We start from the raw sequence: 20,237 nt of genomic DNA on the forward strand, positions 1-20,237 counted from the left end.
CTTCCTGCATTTTCATTATCGTTGATTTTGGTAGCATTACTAACCTCCTAAGAAATCTGGGTAGAAATATCAGACCCCTTTCAAGTTGTTCCTTCTCTTGGCCTGCACATTTGTGTCACCAAGGCTTGTAGATTCTTTTCTTCATTAACCTTTGATTCTTCCCGCTTTCCTTCCCATTGTTACTGCCCAAGTTCAGATCCTTGTAATTTCTCCCCCAGACACTGAGATAGGCTCCTGGCTTCATGCCTTTCTAGTCTATTAAAGTCATTTTTTTCCCTTCAAAACCCAGCTTGAACTCTTTCTCATCTATTGAGCCACTGTACTCATAATAACTCTTTCCCCTAGACACCATATTCACCCTGATTAACTTCTCTTATGACAACTGCACTATTCATCTTAGTGTTTCATAGGACTTACAAATTGCTTTTCATGTGTTTGGCACTCAATAGATACTTGTTGAGTGAGTGACCCCCGTTAGCAATGAGAGAACACAGGATATAAACCTCACAGTCTCTTTCAGTTGTTTAAAAACTTACCCTGCACATGGTAAAAAGGAGTTATGTTAGTTTATGTTGGTTTTTGAGCTATATCACACTTCTAAAAGTTGTATATAGTCCTCCTACTGGTATATGGAACACTCGTTCTAATGTATCCGATAAGCAGGCACTGAAAAAGAAACTGCTCACTGAATAAAAGCTGTGCTCAATTTCTGTGGTTTGTTCAGTTATTGCCATTTCTATTAGGAGCATCCGTTATATAGTTTGGAGCATTTAATTGAGATCTAAACTGAGATACTCTTGTTAACACTCATTGTTTTAAATGGCTAACACTTTATTCTCCCTTCTCTTCTGGGAAGGCCTTTCATGCAAGTACTGTCTCATTGGTCTAAGCACAGGTAGCTGACTGAAGTTGAGCCTTCCTGGGAATGTCAAGTCAGACTGAGGGACTGAGCTTCAGTCTAGTCACTCTCTTGAGTGAAAGAGACTTTTAAAGGTAAGAACTCTTGGCAACCATATTTTTCCCTGTTGACTAAAACAAAAGGAGAGTAAATTAGACAGAATTTACTAGAGAATAAACTAGAAATGAGAGACAAAGAATACCAATGGAATTTAGGTTCTTGGTTCCAGCTGTTCCTAAAGTCACACTGTACTTCCTGACCGTGGTTTCATGAGATATCCTAATACCCTTTTAGCTTAGGCCTGAGTTGATTTTGTTTTGTGTTATAGGCAACTGAAAGTGTTCTAATTGGTGCAGTCGTCAGTTTGTTCCACAGGATGGAAGAACTCTCTTTTTCTCATGTAGATGATTTTTTTTTAATTAGATACTGCTTTACCAAAGCAATCCTTCTGAGTTAGACAGGGCCTCAGAATCCTAAACATTGCTCTCCAGGCAGTAAGAAGGCATACAAATGAAAACTAATTGTCAGCTTTGCTCTGTAGGCCATAAATACTGTTTTGTATTAGTTTTGTTCTTACATAATGCAGTCTCAACTGGAATTGTGATTGAGGTCTCAGTGAAACTTTCTGTACCCTGGTACATAATATATCTGTAAAAGAAATCAAATTTTAATTTATACTTGATTATAACCGCAATAAACTCATACCACAAGTGTGAAGGAGCCCACCTGTCACTTTGATATCCCCTGTGGCTTTGGCGATGTTGTTTTCAATCATACAGGAGTAAGTGTTGTTGATTGTGACGTTGTAGAGTACAGACACAACCTTCATGGTCACATTCTCAGAGTTCAGCTCAAAGCTAGTGTTGGAGACTTCTGAGAAGTTGGCTCCCTGGTCAACTTGGGATGCCCAGACCACTGTGGGCTGGGGAAACCATCTGGGAGCCTCACATCGTAAGCTCTCGGAGCTGGCGTTATAGTCCACGTTCACCTCTGGGATGCTGAAGGCTGCAGGTCAAAAGGACAGATGTCAAGGTTGGACGATAAGACAATATAGCCTTTGAGGTACTAGGTCTTACAACAAAGACACTGAAGTGACTCAGTACTTTCCCAGTGGGCTGTGTATGGCTCATTGTATTATAGATGCAAAAAGTGATTTGCTCATAGTATTGCTATATATCACAACATTCTGGGCAATATCACAAACTCTGAGGACCTATGTTCTAGATGTAATGTTACACAGATAAATTTCTCTACATAAGAGGAGTTCCAGTGATCATACAAAAAATTTTATTAGCTAGGGAAGTTGGGTGTTTATTTTCCCAGGCACCTGTGAAGCCTCCTGAATTTTATGTATTTTTCGGCCTGGAGGGTAAAGTTAGGGTGGGAAGGGAGAAGGAAGAAACAAAGAGCATTCACCTATCACCCACAGAGATTCCACACGCAGGACTTGTCATCATGGAGATTTGAAGTTTGCTTGGGTAGGGATTGCCCTGGTATCCATGAATAAAGACAGGCATTTGTTTTCTTCTAAGATAATTCTCCCTGGGCTGGCAAGTACATTTTGAAATTAAAACCAACTTCCTCATCTATCTAGGCAGAGAGACACTTGTAAAAAATGTTAAGTTGTGGACTTTGGCCAGTAAATGTTTATCATGCCAAAAGGGCAGGACACACATTATTAATATATTTAGCATCTTCCTTTGCCCAGAACTGTGCCAGTGTTGAGTGAGAAGTGGAAGGACAGTTTTGGCCTACCCTTAAAGAGCCTGCAGCATAGCAGGGGAGACTAGACTCACACACTTGGAACAGGTTAGGAATGAGCTCCTGGGAGATGATGTGGGAACCTGAGTGTACATGACAATGAACCACCATTTATTGAGGGTGTGCTCTGGGCTGTGGACCAAATTCTAGACATTATTTCATTTGTTTGTCAAAACAGTCTCAGGTATATCTGTTATTGTGACCACTTTAAAAAAATAAGTTTTAAATTCTGGAATGATTTTATTTATCTTTTGGCCATGCACTGCAGCATTGGAGTCTTAATTCCCCAACCACGGATCGAACCGGTGCCCCCTGCATTGAAAAGCGTGGAGTCTAAACCACTGGACTGCCAGGGAAGTACATGGAATAATTTTCAGTTCAGTTCAGTCGCTCAGTCGTGTCCGACTCTTTGTGACCCCATGAATCGCAGCACGCCAGGCCTCCCTGTCCATCACCAACTCCCAGAGTTCACTCAGACTCACGTCCATCGAGTCAGTGATGCCATCCAGCCATCTCATCCTCGGTCGTCCCCTTCTCCTCCTGCCCACAATCCCTCCCAGCATCAGAGTCTTTTCCAATGAGTCAACTCTTCACATGAGGTGGCCAAAGTACTGGAGTTTCAGCTTTAGCATTATTCCTTCCAAAGAAATCCCAGGGCTGATCTCCTTCAGAATGGACTGGTTGGATCTCCTTGCAGTCCAATTTTAGATTTATAGAAAAGTTGCAAAGATAGTACAGAGGGTTCTTGTATACTCCTTACTCAGTTTCTGCTAATATTCCGCTAACATGACACATTTGTCAAAACTGAGAAACTATTAATATTGTTTATATATTACTATTAACTCCAGGCTTCATTTGAATTTTATCAGTTTTTCCACTATGTCCATTTCCTATTGGAGGATCCTAATCAGAATGTCACATTGCCCTTATTTGTCATGTCTTTTTAGATTCCTCTGGTCTGTGACATGTTCTCAGTCTTTCCATGTTTTTCATGACCTTGACAGTTTTGAGGAGTACTCAGTTCAGTTCAGTTCACTCGCTCTGTTGTGTCTGACTCTTTGTGACCCCATGGACTGCAGCCCGCCAAACCTCCCTGTCCATCACCAACTCCTGGACCTTACTCAAACTCTTGTCCATTGAGTCGGTGATGCCATCCAACCATCTCATCCTCTGTCTTCCCCTTCTTCTCCCGCCTTCAATCTTTCCTGTCATCTGGGTCTTTTCAAATGAGTCAGTTCTTCACATCAGGTGGCCAAAGTATTGGAGTTTCAGCTTCAGCATCAGTCCTTCCAATGAATATTCAGGACTGATTTCCTTTAGGATGGACCAGTTGGATCTCCTTGCTGACTAAGGGACTCTCAAGCATCTTCTCCAACACCACAGTTCAAAAGCATTGATTCTTTGGTGCTAGGCTTTCTTTATGGTCCAACTCTCACATCCATACAAGATTACTGGAAAAACCATAGCTTTGACTAGACAGACCTTTGTTGGCAAAGTAATGTCTCTGCTTTTGAATATGCTGTCTATGTTGGTCATAGCTTTTCTTCCAAGTAGCAAGAGTCTTTTAATTTCATGGCTGCAGTCACCATCTGCAGTGATTTTGGAGCCCCCTCAAAATGAAGTCTGTCACTGTTTCCATTGTTTCTCCATCTATTTGCCATGAAGTGATGGGACCAGATGCCATGGTCTTCATTTTCTGAATGTTGAGTTTTAAGCCAACATTTTCACTCTCTTCTTTCACCTTCTTCAAGAGGCTCTTTAGTTCCTCTTCACTTTCCGCCATTAGCGTGGTGTCATCTTCATGTCTGAGGTTATTGATATTTCTCCCAGCAATCTTGATTCCAGCTTGTGGTTCATCCAGCCCAGCATTTCTCATAATGTACTCTGCATATAAGTTAAATAAGCAGGGTGACAGTATACAGCCTTGACGTACTCCTTTTCCTATTTGGAACCAGTCTGTTCCATGTCCAGTTCTAAATGTTGCTCCTTGACCTGCATGCAGATTTCTCAGGAGGCAGGTTAGGTGGTGTGGTATTCCTATCTCTTGAAGAATTTTCCAGTTTGTTGTGGTCCACACAGTCAAAGGCTTTGGTGTAGTCATAAAGCAGAAGTAGATGTTTTTCTGGAACTCTCTTGCTTTTTCAATGATCCAACAGATGTTGACAATATGATCTCTGTTTCCTCTGCCTTTTTTAAATCCAGCTTGAACATCTGGAAGTTCACGGTTCACGTACTGTTGAAGCCTGGCTTGGAGGATTTTGAGCATTACTTTCTAGCATGTGAGATGAGTGCAATTGTATGGTGATTTAAACATTCTTTGGCATTGCCTTTCTTTGGGATTGGAATGAAAACTGACCTTTTCCAGTCCTGTGGCCACTGCTGAGTTTTCCAAATTTGCTGACATATTGAGTGCAGCACTTTCACAGCATCATCTTTTAGGATTTGAAATGGCTCAACTGGAATTCCATCACCTCCACTAGCTTTGTTTGTGGTAATGCTTCCTAAGGCCCACTTGACTTCACATTCCAGGATGTCTGGCTCTAGGTGAGTGATCACACCATCATGGTTATCTAGGTCATGAAGATCTTTTTTGTAGTTCTTCTGTGTATTCTTGCCACCTCTTCTTAATATCTTCTGCTTCTGTTAGGTCCATACCATTTTGTGCTTTATTGTGCCCATCTCTGTATGAAATGTTCCCTTGGTATCTCTAATTTTCTTGAAGAGATCTCTCCTTTACCATTCTATTGAGGAGTACTGACTAGATATTTTGTGGGATGTCCTCTATTGGAATTTGTCTGATGATTTCCTCATTATTAGACTGAGATCTTGGATTTTGGAGAGGAAAACACTAGAAGTTAAAGTGCCGTTCTCATTATGTCACATCAGAGAGTATATGCAGTCAGCAAGACTTAATCATAAGGACGTTAACTTTGATCACCTGAATGAGGCTGTGTTTGCTAGGTTTCTTTGGAAGTTGGACTTTACTAACACACCCTAAGTGTGGTGGTTGGGGGAGCAAGGAAGTTCTAAGCTCAACCTCTCAGAAGAGGCGAGATCTAAAAATATTATTTGGGATTCATCTGTAAAGAAAATTTGTTTCATCTCACTCATGTAAGAATGGACTTGTATCTTTATTTTATACTTAGTTATAATTTAATATTATGTTGTTTATGTTATTGCTCAGATCATTCCAGCTTTGCCACTGGAAGTCCTTTCAGTTGGCTCCAGTGTACCTTTGATGTGACTCTCTTAATCTCTGTTTTAATATGGAGGAGCTAAGTCTCAGTGAGGTTCCCTTGCCCAGGCCACTGTTACGTGCCCAGGTCTGTCTCTAGATCTGTGCTTCAGACCATTACATATACATGTCATGAGAGTTCCAAGAAAGACCTGTGCAGACTAACTTAGGCTGGGAAGTCTCAGAATACTTTCTATCTTTCAAGGCTCCTACTAAATGTCAAATTCTCGCCATGGGGGCCTTCCCATCCCTTTATTCCCTATGCATTTGGATATGATCTCTGGATCCCAAATCATTCTATATCTTCTCTTCAAGCATTTAATACACTTTACCAATTATTATAGATTTTACACATATTTCTTATCTCTGCCCTGACCCTCAACTGTATGAGCTCTACACTATGAGCTCTGGCTCTAGAAGGGAAGACGATTATCTTTGTTTTCTTAATCATCTTTATACTCTTACAGTATCTGAGTCCCTTGTACATAAATTCAGAAAATGTTAAATTTAGTTGGTAAGGAAGTGTGGACTTTGGTGGAGAAGGATTAGTGAGTTTATAGGATAATATTGTTTTGGTCAGTTACCTTTGAACTTCTCCTATAATGGTTTCCACTGCTGTGAGTCCCTGGAGGCACTGATTTCAGAGCCCACTTAGAACAGGAAAGTCTCAGACCAGAGTATATATAGTCTTCTTTCACTAGCAAGACTGAAGGCTACCATAAAAGAGAAAGAACAGAGAGCTACTGAGGGAGAAAAAGTATTTTGGAAAAATATTTCAGGGGATATATGAGGAAATTCAGAAGAGGCTAGAGTCCTGAACAGAAGATTTTAAGACTTAGTATTATAGTGGGTTACTCCTGGAGTTGGTGTGGGTCTTAGACAGCAACGATGGTGGCTAACAGACTTCAGATGGTCTTTGTTGGATATTAGTCACTCAGGAGCTATTCAGACTCTCTAGTCTCAAATATCTCCTGGCCCCTTCTTTCCCATTTTTCAAAAGTAACTTACCTCCAGTTTTATATTCAAGGTTAGCATTCCCCTTGCCCTTAGAAGTGATGATGTAACATTTATAGGTGCCAGCATCCGTGAGTTGTACATTTTTCAGCCTCAGAGAGGCATTACCAACTATAATTTGATCAGAAAACACTGCTGTCCTGCCTCTGAACATTTCATCCTGGTTTGACAGGACATCTTTGCCTTCTTTGAACTCATGGACCAAGCCCATGACACCTTCCTTCAGCCACTGTATCACGATATCAGCAAGTCTGATGTCAGGTTCAAAAGTACAACTCAGGATGCCATCTTCCCCGATGTTCCCAGCTGAGGTGAGAGTAGTGACTGCGATGGAGTGTCTTCCTAAAATTCAGGAAACAAGGGTCAATGCCAAGGGAAGCTTTGGAACAGCTACCACCAAATCCTTCATCATTAAAAAGCCAAACAGTGACTTCTGTAATAAATTAGAAATATACAAAATAGGAGAGTCAGGAAAAAAGAAGACATAATAGAGCATTAAGATAGTAGTTTTGATACCTACAGCAGATCTGCCAATAGCTGATTAAAAAAGCTTTACTATAGCTTTCTGAGAGCAAGCAACCAAAACCTTGAGACCAAACAAGAGGAGAATATATTGGACTTGAGTTTTGAAGATGAGGATTCCAATTCTGGTTTGGTCAGTTACGAGCTTTGCGAACTTGGCTACACCTCTGGATTTCAGAAAATTGGAGGTAAGGATACATGTCTTACCTACCTTAAAGAGCTCTTGTGAGAATCAAAATCAAATGGATGTGAACTTGATTTGCAAACTGTAATTACCCATATAAGGTAGTTGTTATTCTTAGTTAACCAGAAGTGGCATAGAAATGAAATCTCAGGTTAACTAAACGTGGCTAATAATTCTGAAGAATGCCAAGTTCTAAAGTGCTGTTACTTTTATCTCCACCTGAATGATAAGGAGACTAAGGCATAGAGAATAGAAGTGACTTGATCAAGGTTAGAGTGCTAGCTATGGTATAATGAAGAATGGTACTCAGTTGATTTGGGGCCGAAGATAGAAATCACACCCTCCTCTCCAAACATATCCCAAGTAGAAGTATTAATTATGGTGACAGCCATGTCCACTGTCTCTTCTACAGTTGCCCACTCAGTCTGTAAAGGACTGACCAGCTCTTTTTGCTGTACTGGAGGCTGCTGATTGAAGATGTCTATGGGGTGATTTAATTAACTGAATATTCTTGAGAGCCTCCTGTGATTTGGATGTGAAGCTAAGGAGAAGGATGGGTCTTTGAGCTCAAGAAGAGAGTGGTACAGACCCAAAGAAGTGTGGGGGAGACCATGAGAGGAAAAAATGGAGTCCCCCCATCTCAGTGCTGTCTTAGATCCTGAAGGTTTTCAGGTCTAGATTCTGTGCACCTTCTGAGTATCCTTTAAACAAGCACTGATTATAATGGTCTGCATAAACATCTCTTTCTTATAACCCAGAAAGTCCTACATATGATGGGTACTGAGCACTTCTCAGCTGGACTTCTCAGTTGGACTTCTCAGCTTCCTTACTGGTGTTCCTGCCACTCATCTTTGCATCCAGGTAGACTTTAAAGAACAATCTGAACATCTCAATTAAAAGAAAAATACTGTTTGTTATTTTTTAGTTCTGAAGTTTTGTTTTGGCTGCACTGGATCTTCATTGCAGCACATGGGCTTAGTTGCCCTGTGGCATGTAGGATCTTAGTTCCCCAACTAGGGATGGAACCCACATCCCCTGTACTGAAAGGCAGGTTCTTAACCACTGGACCACCAAGGAAGTCCCCCATGTCAGTTTTCTAATCGCTGACCTTCCATGATTGCCAAGGGCTGTGGAGTAAACTTCAGACTAACAACATGGCCTTCAAAGTGAAGTACTGCGGGCCACATAGGAAATGCCCATATATATTAGCCCTTATTGCTGCCTTTCCAGCCGTACTTTCTACTACTGTAGTTTGCATATCAAGCAATTTATTTATTTGCTGCCTTCAATGTAAAAATATATAAGCAAAGGATACTTGCTATTTTTCAAATTAAAGAGGTTGATATTATGAACATAGGGATATCTTTGGCCTCTTGTGTCTTCCAGCCCATAAGGGATTGGAAATGTCTCATTAGCTCCTAGGCCCTTATAAACAGATGAAGGTAATGGATGTGGGACAGAACTGGAGAAGCAAGCTAGATGAATTTATATTATAAAGAACAGAGAGCTACTAATGGAAGAAAAATTATCAGTAAAAAGGAAACAGAGGAAACAAAAACACGTGCATAGGCTGAGTTGGAAGGATGTTTTGGAGGCTTTAGAGTATGGGAAATGAGAGGCTTTGGAGTAACTGCCATGAATGGCCATTCATGTGGGAGATTTGGGTGAAAAAATATAAAAGAAGGTAGTATTCAGTTTAGCTGTGTAATATGAGTACAACATACCCCATCCCCTGCCTTTTCTTTCTTTCCCTTTTGTGCTGCTCTAATAAAATTCTATTTTTATTTTTGCAAAGATGTACTTGATTTTTTTCAATAAAAGAAAGAACATAAAAAATTCAATGTAATAACAAATTTGACACATCTCTTCCTGAACAGAATCCTGGAACAGTGGGGCTCACAAATGGGCTCTAACAGAGGACCTCATCATGAGAAAAGAGTTTGCTCTGCCTTGGCGTTTTCTTTTTATTCTTTTTATTTATTTGCCTGTGCCAGGCCTTACGGCACATGAGATCTTTAGTTGTGGCATGTGGGATATAGTTCCCTGATCATGGGTCACATCCAGGCCCTCTGCACTGGAAGCATGGAGCCTTAGCCTCTGGATCACCAGGGAAGTCCCTTGCTTTCGTATTTTCTTGAACATTGCTTAAAGATTTAATTTGCTTTTTATTTGTTTTTACTTGACAGATTGATATCCAAGATATTGCAGGCTAGTACTGGTTATAATTGTACTGTGCATCTTGACACGCACACTTATTCATCTTGCACCTACAGTTTATAATTCCTTCTTCTCCTTCATCACCAGTTGTCCAAATTCTACTTATACTCAAGGCTATTCAGACTGAGGGCTTCACATGAAACTCTTTTTGATCTGCCAAAGCAGAGTTAATAGATTCTCTTGACTCTCCCTGAATGCTTTTCTTTGCCTTTATTGTAGCATCTATCTCCCTTTACTTTGTCTCTAGTCTGTCTCTGGCACTAATTAGTAAGCTTTTCAAAGGAAAAACTGTCGTAATCATATTTGGAAGTCCTGTAAGTGCTTTGATGGTTACTTTTATGTGTCAGCTTGACTGGGTCACACAGTACCCAGCCATTTGGTCAGATATTCCGGGCTTCCCTCATGGCTCAGACGGTAAAGCATCTGCCTGCAATGCGGGAGACCCGGGTTTGATCCCTGGGTCGGGAAGAACCGCTGGAGAAGGAAATGGCAACCCACTCCAGTACTCTTGCCTGGAAAATTCCAGGGATGGAGGAGCCTAGAAGGCTATAGTCCGTGGGGTCACAAAGAGTCGGACATGACTAAGCGACTTCACTTTCACTTTCTGGGTATGTCTGTGAGGATGTTTCTGGGGGAGTGCTTTTTCAGATTTTGAGCCTGCCTATTTTTAGGCTAGAACTACACCATCTGATCTTCTGGGTCTCACACTTTTGGACTCAGACTGGAACTGAATTATCTGGGTCTCCAGCTTGCTACGGAGAAGGCAATGGCATCCCACTCCAGTACTCTTGCCTGGAAAATCCCATGGATGGAGGAGCCTGGCGGGCTACAGTCCATGGGGTCGCTAAGAGTCAGACACGACTGAGCGACTTCACTTTCACTTTTCACTTTCATGCATTGGAGAAGGAAATGGCAACCCACTCCAGTGTTCTTGCCTGGAGAATCCCAGGGACAGGGGAGCCTGGTAGGCTGTCATCTATGGGGTTGCACAGAGTCAGACACGACTGAAACAACTTAGCAGCCAGCTTGCTAACCACAGATCTTAGGACTTCTCAAAGTCCACAATCATGTGAGCCAATTCTTTCTAAATATCACTGTCTCTCTCTCTCTCTCTCGCCTCCTCCCTATATCCCCCCGTCACACACACATACCCGCACCTACCCTAATGGTTCTGTTTCTCTGGAGAACCCTGACTGATAAATTTTGGTACTGAGAAGCGGGGGTGCTGCTATCATAAGTACCTAATAAGCATATGGAGGAAGTTTTGAAACTAGGTAATGGGTGGAGGCTAAAAGAGCTTTAAGGTGTGTGCTAGAAATGTGAATATTAAGGTCCATGTGGTGACGTCTCAGATGGGAAATGAGGAACACATTATTGGAAACTGGAGGAAAAGCAGTCCTTGTTAGAGGGTGGCACAGAACTTGGCTGAACTATGTTCTAGTGTTTTGTAGAAGGTAAAACTTGTGAGCCATAAAATTGGATACTGAGCTGAGGAGATTTCTAAGCAAATTGTTGAAAGAGTGGCTTGGTTATTCCTGACTGCTTATACTAAAATATGGGAAAGGAGAAAGATGAATTGAAGAATAAATTGTTAAGCAAAAAGGATCCATAACTGAGATTTAGAAAATTCTCAGCCTATCAGTATTGCAAAAAATGAGAAGACTGTTCTGAAGATAGCACTCAGGACGTGGGTGAACATCCATTTGATAAGGAGATGATATGTATGACTCATGGATTTTAATAGCCACCACAACAGAAGCCAGGAATAGAGATAGGATTATATATTGCCAGCTTGGTACAGAAAAAACCAAAGGGTATAGAAAAGTGAGACAAAATGAAGGAAGGCTACCAGACTTCTTGGATCCTACAGGAAGACCAGACCACAGTGCTATTCAGCTCTATGCTTCAACAGGCCAGGGGACCTCTCTTGGAACTACTCAGCATATGGTATTTCGTCATGGCAACCTGAGCAAACTAAGACAAGTGCCTAGTGCTATTTCTACAGAGAAAAATAATGTTTGTTGAGTGAACGAATAAATGAATGAATGAAAATCAGTTGAAATCAAGACACTGTTTGAAATAATGATTCTGTCCAAAGTGATTGTAGGAGTAAGGAACATTTGGCAAGATTATCCCATCTAAATTTTGGGGAAATATGAGTCAGTGAAAAATAGAAAAAGCAATGAAAATACACCATGATTCTCAATAAAATCATAAAGCAAATGTAACTATTTTAGAGCAAGGGTAAATTTGATTGTAGTTTATAAAGTCCCATTAAAGTTGAATTGAAAAATTACTTTTTAGAAAAAGTACATGATTAGCACAATTTATGGAGAGAATGAAATGGTAATGACTTATCGTAGTTCAGTAATTATGTTACCAAATTAATTTTAATGTGTTGGCCTTGAGCCCACAGGTGGAGAATTTGTTGAAATATCTCTTAGAAAATGTAATGATTAAAACTAGGCAGCTGTGGAGTGCCCCAGGGACTCACCGCCAGCTCTAGCTCATTTAAGGTTGCATTAAAGATGTGGCAGATGAAATGAGTGCAGTGTTGATTAAATCCCCCCCTCCTTGTAGCAAATCAAGGAGGAATAAAAGCCAGTGAGAATTTTAAAAACCCTGAGGACCTTAGGCATTGCTTTTGCACCCAGAAAGCAATCAATAAATACTTATTTGTTAGGTGAATAAATGATGGTTACAAGTGATAAAATGAAATTTAATTTGCAAGCAATACCATACAAATATTGCTTCTCTCAAAAAGAAATCTGTTTTCAATTTGGCCAACAAATATTGGTTCAAGGAGCTATGTTCTAGGAACCACAGTCTGGTCTAATGTGACTCTCCAGGTCTCTTAAACACTAGGGGCTCTTGTGTGGCTGGTTGAGGGTAAAATGACTTTAAGAGACGGTTAGAGTTTTGTATCTACTGATACAAAACTCTGTTAAACAGGCATGGGTTTTAAGAATTCCACTGGTCTCTTAAGATTCCATCAAACCTCTTTAAAGTCAGAAGCCCCAACCACTCACTGAAAATGAATTCTCTAGCTCCTGGGGGCTAATTACTACCACAGCTCTGGTCTGCATGCAAAATGAGGATTGTCAGAGGGCAGCAAGCTGAAATTGGGGTCTTTCTGTTTTCACATGGATGGGCACTATTTAACTGCCATCTGCAGTAGGAGCAGGAATCTCTTGGAAAGTGGGGATATAGGTAACACAAGGCAGGGATTCTTTTTTTTTCAATTTATTTTTAATTGGAGGATAATTGCTTTACAGTGTTGTGTTGGTTTCTGTCGCACAGCAAGGTGAATCACCCATTAAGTGTTAATCGTTCAGTCGTGTCCCACTCTTTTGCAACCCTATGGACTGTAGCCCACCAGGCTCCTCTGGCCATGGAATTCTCCAGCCAAGAATACTGGAATGGGTAGCCATTCCATTCTCCAGGGGATCTTCCTGCCCCAGGGATTGAACCCAAGACTCCTCCACTGCAGGCAGATTCTTTACCATTTGAGCCATCAGGGAAACCTTGAATCAGCCATAAGTATACATATAATCCCGTCCCTCTTGTGCCTGCCACCTGCCCACCCCACACCCTGAATCCCACCCCTCTAGGTTGTCACAGAGCACCAGGCTGAGCTCAAGGCAAGGATTCTTTATAGAAATTATGATTCTGGGATGCCCAATACCACTGGATGAAACCTCGGAAAATGAACTTTCCTTTGAAATGACTCAGTAAGTTCTGTGACTTCCAATAGCATAGAGAGCATCTCAGCATCCACTGCAGCCAGCTGTCTGGATGGGCACCATAGCACATGGTGGAAATGTGGAAACACATAGGTTTAAGCCTGCACTGCTGGCACCCGGGGAAGCACCTGTCAGTGCCACTCTCGCCAGAGAAAAGGGCAGGGTGGAGGAGAACAGTTGCTTTGTGAGAAAACATTAGAAAGGATGCTGGGCTAGGCTAGTGAAAGGAGCAATGTAGGGAAGCAGGTTGGGCTCCAAAAATCACTGCAGATGGTGACTGCAGCCATGAAATAAAAAGATGCTTGCTCCTTGGAAGAAAAGCTATGACAAACCTAGATAGTGTATTAAGAAGCAAAGAGATCACTTTGCCCACAAAGGTCCGTATGGTCAAGACTGTGGTTTTTTTTCAGTAGTCATGTATGGCTGTGAGAGCTCGACCATAAAGAAGGCTGAGTGCTGAAGAATTGATGTTTTTGAACTGTGGTGTTGGAGAAGACTCTTGACAGACTCTTGGACAGCAAGGAGATCAAACCAATCCATCCTAAAGGAAATCAGTCCTGAACATTCATTGCAAGGACTGATGCTGAAGCTGAAGCTCCAATACTTTGGCTACCTGATGCAAAGAACGGACTCACTGGAAAAGACCCTGATGCTGGCAAAGATGGAAGACCAAAGGAGAAGGGAGTGGCAGAGGATGAGATGGTTAGATAGCATCACTGACTCAATGGACATGAATCTGAGCAAACTCCAGGAGAGAGTGAAGGACAGGGAAGCCTGGTGTGCTGCAGTCCATGGGGTCACAGAGTCAAACATGACTTAGGAACTGAACAATAGAGAAGCAGCAGCAGAGCCTGGCGTGTAAGAACAGGTATCAAGTTGTGGGTGATCAAGTCCCAGCTCTGCCACTTATTGGATATGAGACCTGGGCAAGTTTTCTATATTCCATAATTTTTTTCATCTGTAAAATGAGGATACTAATAGTAGTAGCTCCCTCAGAGGGTCCCTGAAAGGACTAAATGATACAGTGTAAGTACACAGATTAGCATGATACCTGACTTGCCACCTGTTGAACCTTAAATCAATGATATTGATGGCCATTATTAGTTAGAATCATTTAGAAAGATTGCAGATCAGTACACCAGGAGGAAAGAAATATTTTACTAAATGCTTGCAGTGACTCAGTTTAAGCCGGATAACAACCTTGAGATGTAGGAATTATATTGTTCTACCCATTTTATGAATAGGGTAAAGAAGCTCTGTGGGATTAAATGGCTTGCCTAAAGCCCTACATCTAGCTAATAGTGGAGCCAGCATCAAACTCAGTCTTGTCTGAGTTTTTCCTAAGCCTGAAAGTGAAAAGTTGTTCAGTGGTGTCCAACTCTTTCCAGTCCATGGAATTCTGTAGGCCAGAATACTGGAGCAGGTAGCCGTTCCTGTCTCCAGCAGATCTTCTCTACCCAGGAATCAAACCAGGGTCTCCTGCATTACAGGTGGATTCTTTACCAGCTGAGCTACCAGGGAAGCTCTAAGTCTGTATTCCTTCTATCACATTTTGCTGATATCCAGGGCCAGACTGAGATATGTGGAGAGCCTACCCACAAAAACAGTATCCCTTCCTCATGTAAAAATAAAAACAATTAAAAACCTTAAAAGAAGTATAAGAAAGGTCAACACCTATTTAATTTCCCAGATAACTCCAGTGAAAAAAATAATATGTATCAGTTTCTTTCTAAACCACTTCAGTGTTTGTGTTTTGGTGCCAGAAGCACATGCCTTACTGTTTTATCCAGTGACCAAAGATGGGGCATCATTAGGAGGGAGTGTCCTGTGACTTCCTGTCCAGGATTTCCTAACTTCAGAGGAATTGCCTGGTGTGGCCAGGAAATTGTTCAAGTTTTAGGAGGTGCTGTGTGAATGCATTAATAATAGCAAATTATTAATGGCACTGATGGTATCAATGTAAACAATAATAGCAGCCATTTATTATACATATGTGTCTGGCACTTTATAAACACTTTCTCATTTAATTCCCACAATGACTCTCACTATTTTACCAGTGAGGTTCTAGAAAGTTAAGTTGCATCCCAAAGGATACACAGTGTTATCCTTGCGATTAAAGCAACTCCGATCTCTAAGTGTTTCTACCACACAGAGCTGTTCAAAGTTACCCAGGGGGTGAGTGATAGCACAGAGACTAGCAGAGTATAGTCAGGGGCCTTTCCACTGCATCTCCCTCCTTCTTAAAGGGTCATCCATGAAGGCTGCCCTAAAACCAGCCTGATGGAAGCTGCTCAGCCTCTCTTCCCAACCAACCACCCCAAATGCATTTGGGGTCCATATTTAGAGTTTAGAAGGAGTGGAATGCTGGAATGCCAATGAGAAGGTGGCCTATACAGCCTCAGGAAAGTTACAAAGAAATGGATTTTTTTTCTGTATTTAGAAATATCTTTATCATCTGTGGTCTCAGGAATAATGCCTGCAAGGTACACCAGAAAACATCCTTCTGTGTTACAGCTCTGCATGAGTATCATGGGTATAGCGCAATGGGTGGGAGTGTGGGTTCTGGAAGCAAATGTCAGGATTTGAAATGCAATTATGTGTTTGTGCCTGGTTGCTAGCTGTGTGCAACTTTACACAAATTTCTAATCAGTACATAGTAATATTTATCTATTTGTTGTGAGTTGTAAATCAGATAATATATGCAAAGTTATTTGGCACCATGAGGCGAACACAAAAAAGATTTGAAAAATATCACCACCACCACCACCACCACCATCATCTACCTAATGCTGTTTGCTTAATTTCATTGTCTAGTATATTAATCCAGCTAACATTTTATCTAACTCATTTAAAGTGTGGTAATGTCATGCTCTCAGGCACCAGTTTTGGTTCTTTTAATATAGGCAATTGAGAAAAAGCCAAGTAAATAGTGTTAAACTAATAAACAGTCCATTTAATCCAAAATAACCAGCTTTTACTTTATGAAGCAGAAAGAAGGCAGAAAACCTTTCATTGGTGGTAGGGTTTTAATACTATTGGTAGCTCATGGCTGAACTGAGTGAACTGTAACTTCTGTCTATGTATTTACCCCTCCATGCCTCTGTCCACTTGTCTATTCAAAAAACACTTAAGAGTTTTCTTTGTATTCAAGGAACTGTCGCTACACGTTTGAGATCTGGTTCCCTGACCAGGGATCAAACCCAGCCCCCTCTACACTGGAAACTCAGAGTCTTAGCCACAGGACTACCGGGGAAGTCCCCGTCTTTCATATAGAATGTACTGTTCTGTGTCTTGCTCTGTCGCTCAACATTATGTTTCTCATTTGAAAACATACGTCTCTCAGCCACCAGGAAATAAAAGTTAAAATCACAGCAGTATTCCACATTATCCAGTGTTGGTGAGGACGAGACACACTGGGTCCCTCATACACCTCTGGTTAAGAATGACTTGGTAAATCACTTTGGAAAACAAAATGGCAGTATCTACTAGGATCTATTTATTGGCTTTCTGGACATACTGTTTTGTGAAGTGCTTATTTTAAGATACTAGAAAAAGAATTAAAAGTTAGCAACAGCTAGGTCCTACTGTATAGCAAAGGGAATTATATCCAGTCTACTGGTTTAAACCGTAGTGGAAAATAATTTTTTTTTAAAAAAAAAAGAATGTACATATGTGTATAGCTGAGTCACTTTACTATGCAGCAGAAATTAGTACAACATTATAAATCAACTTCAACAAAGATTTTTTAAATAAAAAAGAACTTAAATGGATCATTACTTTTTAAAAAAGAATTAAAAGACAGCAAAACAAAGCAGGAAGAAGAACATTAATAAAGATAAAAGCTAGAATTAATTAAATAAGGAAATCAGAGAAAGTAAAAATAAAACCAAAACCAAAACCTGATTCCTTCAAAACTACTATAAAGCTAATTAACACCTTATAAATCTATTTTAAGATGACAGAGGGTTTGGGGAGAAAGAGCACCCAAGATTAGGAATAGGAAGAGATAAGATAAAGAGAAAATAAATTATAAAAGAATATTAGAATAAAACAGGCTAGTGAGCTCAGAAACAAATCCATACACATTTGGATGCTTGATTTATGATAAAAATAACACTAATGAGAAGTGAGGGAATGATAGTGTCTTGACCCATCTTAACGACCGTCTTTGCCCGTGCACAAAATTTTTCTAGATGGTTGTAGATATAAATGTGAGAGGTTAAATATTAAAGCTTCCACAAGATAACCTAGAAGAAAATATTTATGACCTTGGAATAGGTAGACATCTTAAACATATTGCTTACAAAAAGTTACTGGTATAAAGATAAAGATAAATTGGACTGTGTTAAAATTAGGAACTTCACTCAGTGAAAGACATCAATAAGACAGTGAAAAAGCAAGCCAGAGAGTAAAAGAGATTTCTCAATACATATAACAAAATTGCACTCAGCATATAATTCCTACATATCAAAAAGAAAAAGATAACCCAATAGAAAAATAGATGAAAGACAAGATACACATTTTTATTGATAAAGAAAATGGAAAAAGATGTTAATATCTTCTCTAGGCAAACACATCTACAAATGAATGAGTTTTATTCATTTAGGCCTTGTGATTACTATTTAGTGGCAGCACACACAATGGAGGAAAGTGACAGAGAGAAAAGACAGCTGGAACTATAAGAACTAAAGTTATCAATTGACAGCTTTGGCCACAGTCTAAGTTAAAATAAATGTGTTGGCCTGAGTCAGGCGCTTCAAGGGAAATGAAGCAAATGACTTGCTTCAGAGAGGACAGCTGCTGGTCTAACTCACTCAGTGTCTTAATCTGGCATCCATAATAGATGCTCCTGAGACGTGGCCTACACAGAAGAGAGGACTGTTCCTGCAACTGAGATCATTTGACTGCCTTTGGAAAGTCACCATCCATGCCACAATGACATCTGTTTCCCACATGGAACAGCAGTTATGACCACTAAGTATTCTGTTTAAGAACGCTGTGTTTGAAGACTTGATATTCTTCAACACTTCAGCTGAAGCCCCACTGCAAAGGAATCATCTACTCAGGTCAACTGTTGATAGAATGGCTCAGCCAAGGCACTTAGCTATGATCCCAGAATGATATCTTCAGCACTGTCTGGTGAAGAGAACAGTCTGAGAGACATTCCATTTGATTCTCTCAACTACCTGGTGATGAAGATGTTATTTCTGCCCCATCATATGTGACGGAACCGAGGTCTGGGAGTTAAATGACTAAAGGACAGAGAACACAGTCAATAAGTAGAAGAACCAGGGCTCTCCTCTGAGGTTTTCTGGGTTCAGGCCCTGTGTTCTTGCCATTCTACACATTAAATGATTAGGGACTTACTGATGAGCAGCGGATGGATTGTGGTAATGCAGGAAATCACATACCTGAAATACCAAAACCGATGATAAATGCAATTGCTCCAGCCAGAATAATGATGATGCTAATAATGCTATGGAGAGAGAAAGAAACAGGAAATTACTTCTTTATTCCACTTTGCTGCTTTGCAACCTGGGCTCATACCTGCCCTTTGTAAGAGGTACCATATAAAGACTCTCAACTTTTTCTTCAAAATATGTCCTTTCCTAGAAATAGGTGCCTTAGAAAGGGATCTCCACAATTCCATCCTCGGCCCCCTGGGTGCTGGGATAGATTAAAGGAGTGGCTCTTTTGTCTGACTATGTGCATCGTCTTACTTTCCTATTTCCAGATCAGTGAAGATCAGACACAAAGACTGCTGGGGAAAACCCAATGGCATTTCTGTAATGCCAGGTGCCACTTGAGGGAGACTAGTTCAATCCTTAGCCCACCCTGAGCATTACTGCATCCCTTATTACATCATTAATCTATCTGTTTGTCTCCCTCCATAGACTTTAAACTCCACTAAGGACAGCGGTCATATCTTTGCTTTGTACCCACCAGTCCACTTCACTCTGTAGATCCTCACTGAGAGTTTATTTTATTAAAACAGTAAGAAGTTTATTACAGAGAGCTTAGGAAATACAGATAAGCAAAAATAAGACAATGAAGTCACTTGAAACTCCACCATCCAGACATAACAACTGGTAACTTCTTGATATGTATCTTGCCAGTTTTCAATGAGCAGATTAATAAATGATGTTTAGGAAGTAAACAAATAAAGAAATACTACTTACATTTACTGAGTGCTAGAATTACGTCACAGACATGTTGTTTTAGGCTCCATTTATGGACTATGTCATTTATCCATAAGGTTATCATGTGATAACCTTATGAGGTAAACAAACGTGTCTCCGTTTTACAGATGAAGACATGACATAGGGATGGTAAGCTTCTTCCCTAAATTCACATGGTTGGTAAGTGGCAGAGCTTGGATTAGACTCTGTCTCGAGAATCTGCACTTGACTACTTCCTACACTGCCAGGGATGGGGGTTCAAGATGGGGTGTGTCCCTCCTCTTTGCCCAGAGGAACCCATTAGGGGATACCAGCTTGAGCTGCTGAGAGTGACTCAGACAGAACAGAAGGTGCAGGTCAGAGCTGGCGTGGTGGCAAAGCAGTCCCTGGGAAGCTTGCCCAGTGCTGCCTGCTCCGGTGCACAAGTCATCAGGCAGGTGTCCTCCACCACAGTCTCATTGCTGCCAACTCATACGTTCCCTGC

At 40.8% G+C, this 20,237-nt stretch overlaps 1 protein-coding gene across 3 annotated transcripts in view; it reads right to left on the reverse strand.

Annotated features, from left to right (window-relative positions):
* VTCN1 (V-set domain containing T cell activation inhibitor 1) overlaps positions 1 to 20,237 on the reverse strand; it is an 86,834-nt gene that overhangs the window by 24,201 nt on the left and 42,396 nt on the right. For all 3 annotated transcript variants that reach the window (XR_003590460.2, XM_042253113.1, XM_012179414.5), the window contains exons 2-4: positions 18,986 to 19,050; positions 6,903 to 7,250; positions 1,625 to 1,903 (exon numbers count right to left, since the gene is read on the reverse strand). Coding sequence is in view for 2 of the 3 variants with exons in the window: in XM_042253113.1 (XP_042109047.1) it covers positions 1,625 to 1,903; positions 6,903 to 7,250; positions 18,986 to 19,050 (692 nt within the window). In the remaining variant the exon portion in view is untranslated. The remainder of the gene's footprint in view (positions 1 to 1,624; positions 1,904 to 6,902; positions 7,251 to 18,985; positions 19,051 to 20,237) is intronic.

The sequence above is a fragment of the Ovis aries genome, chromosome 1 (assembly GCF_016772045.2).
Source record: "Ovis aries strain OAR_USU_Benz2616 breed Rambouillet chromosome 1, ARS-UI_Ramb_v3.0, whole genome shotgun sequence".
Lineage (NCBI taxonomy): Eukaryota > Metazoa > Chordata > Mammalia > Artiodactyla > Bovidae > Ovis > Ovis aries.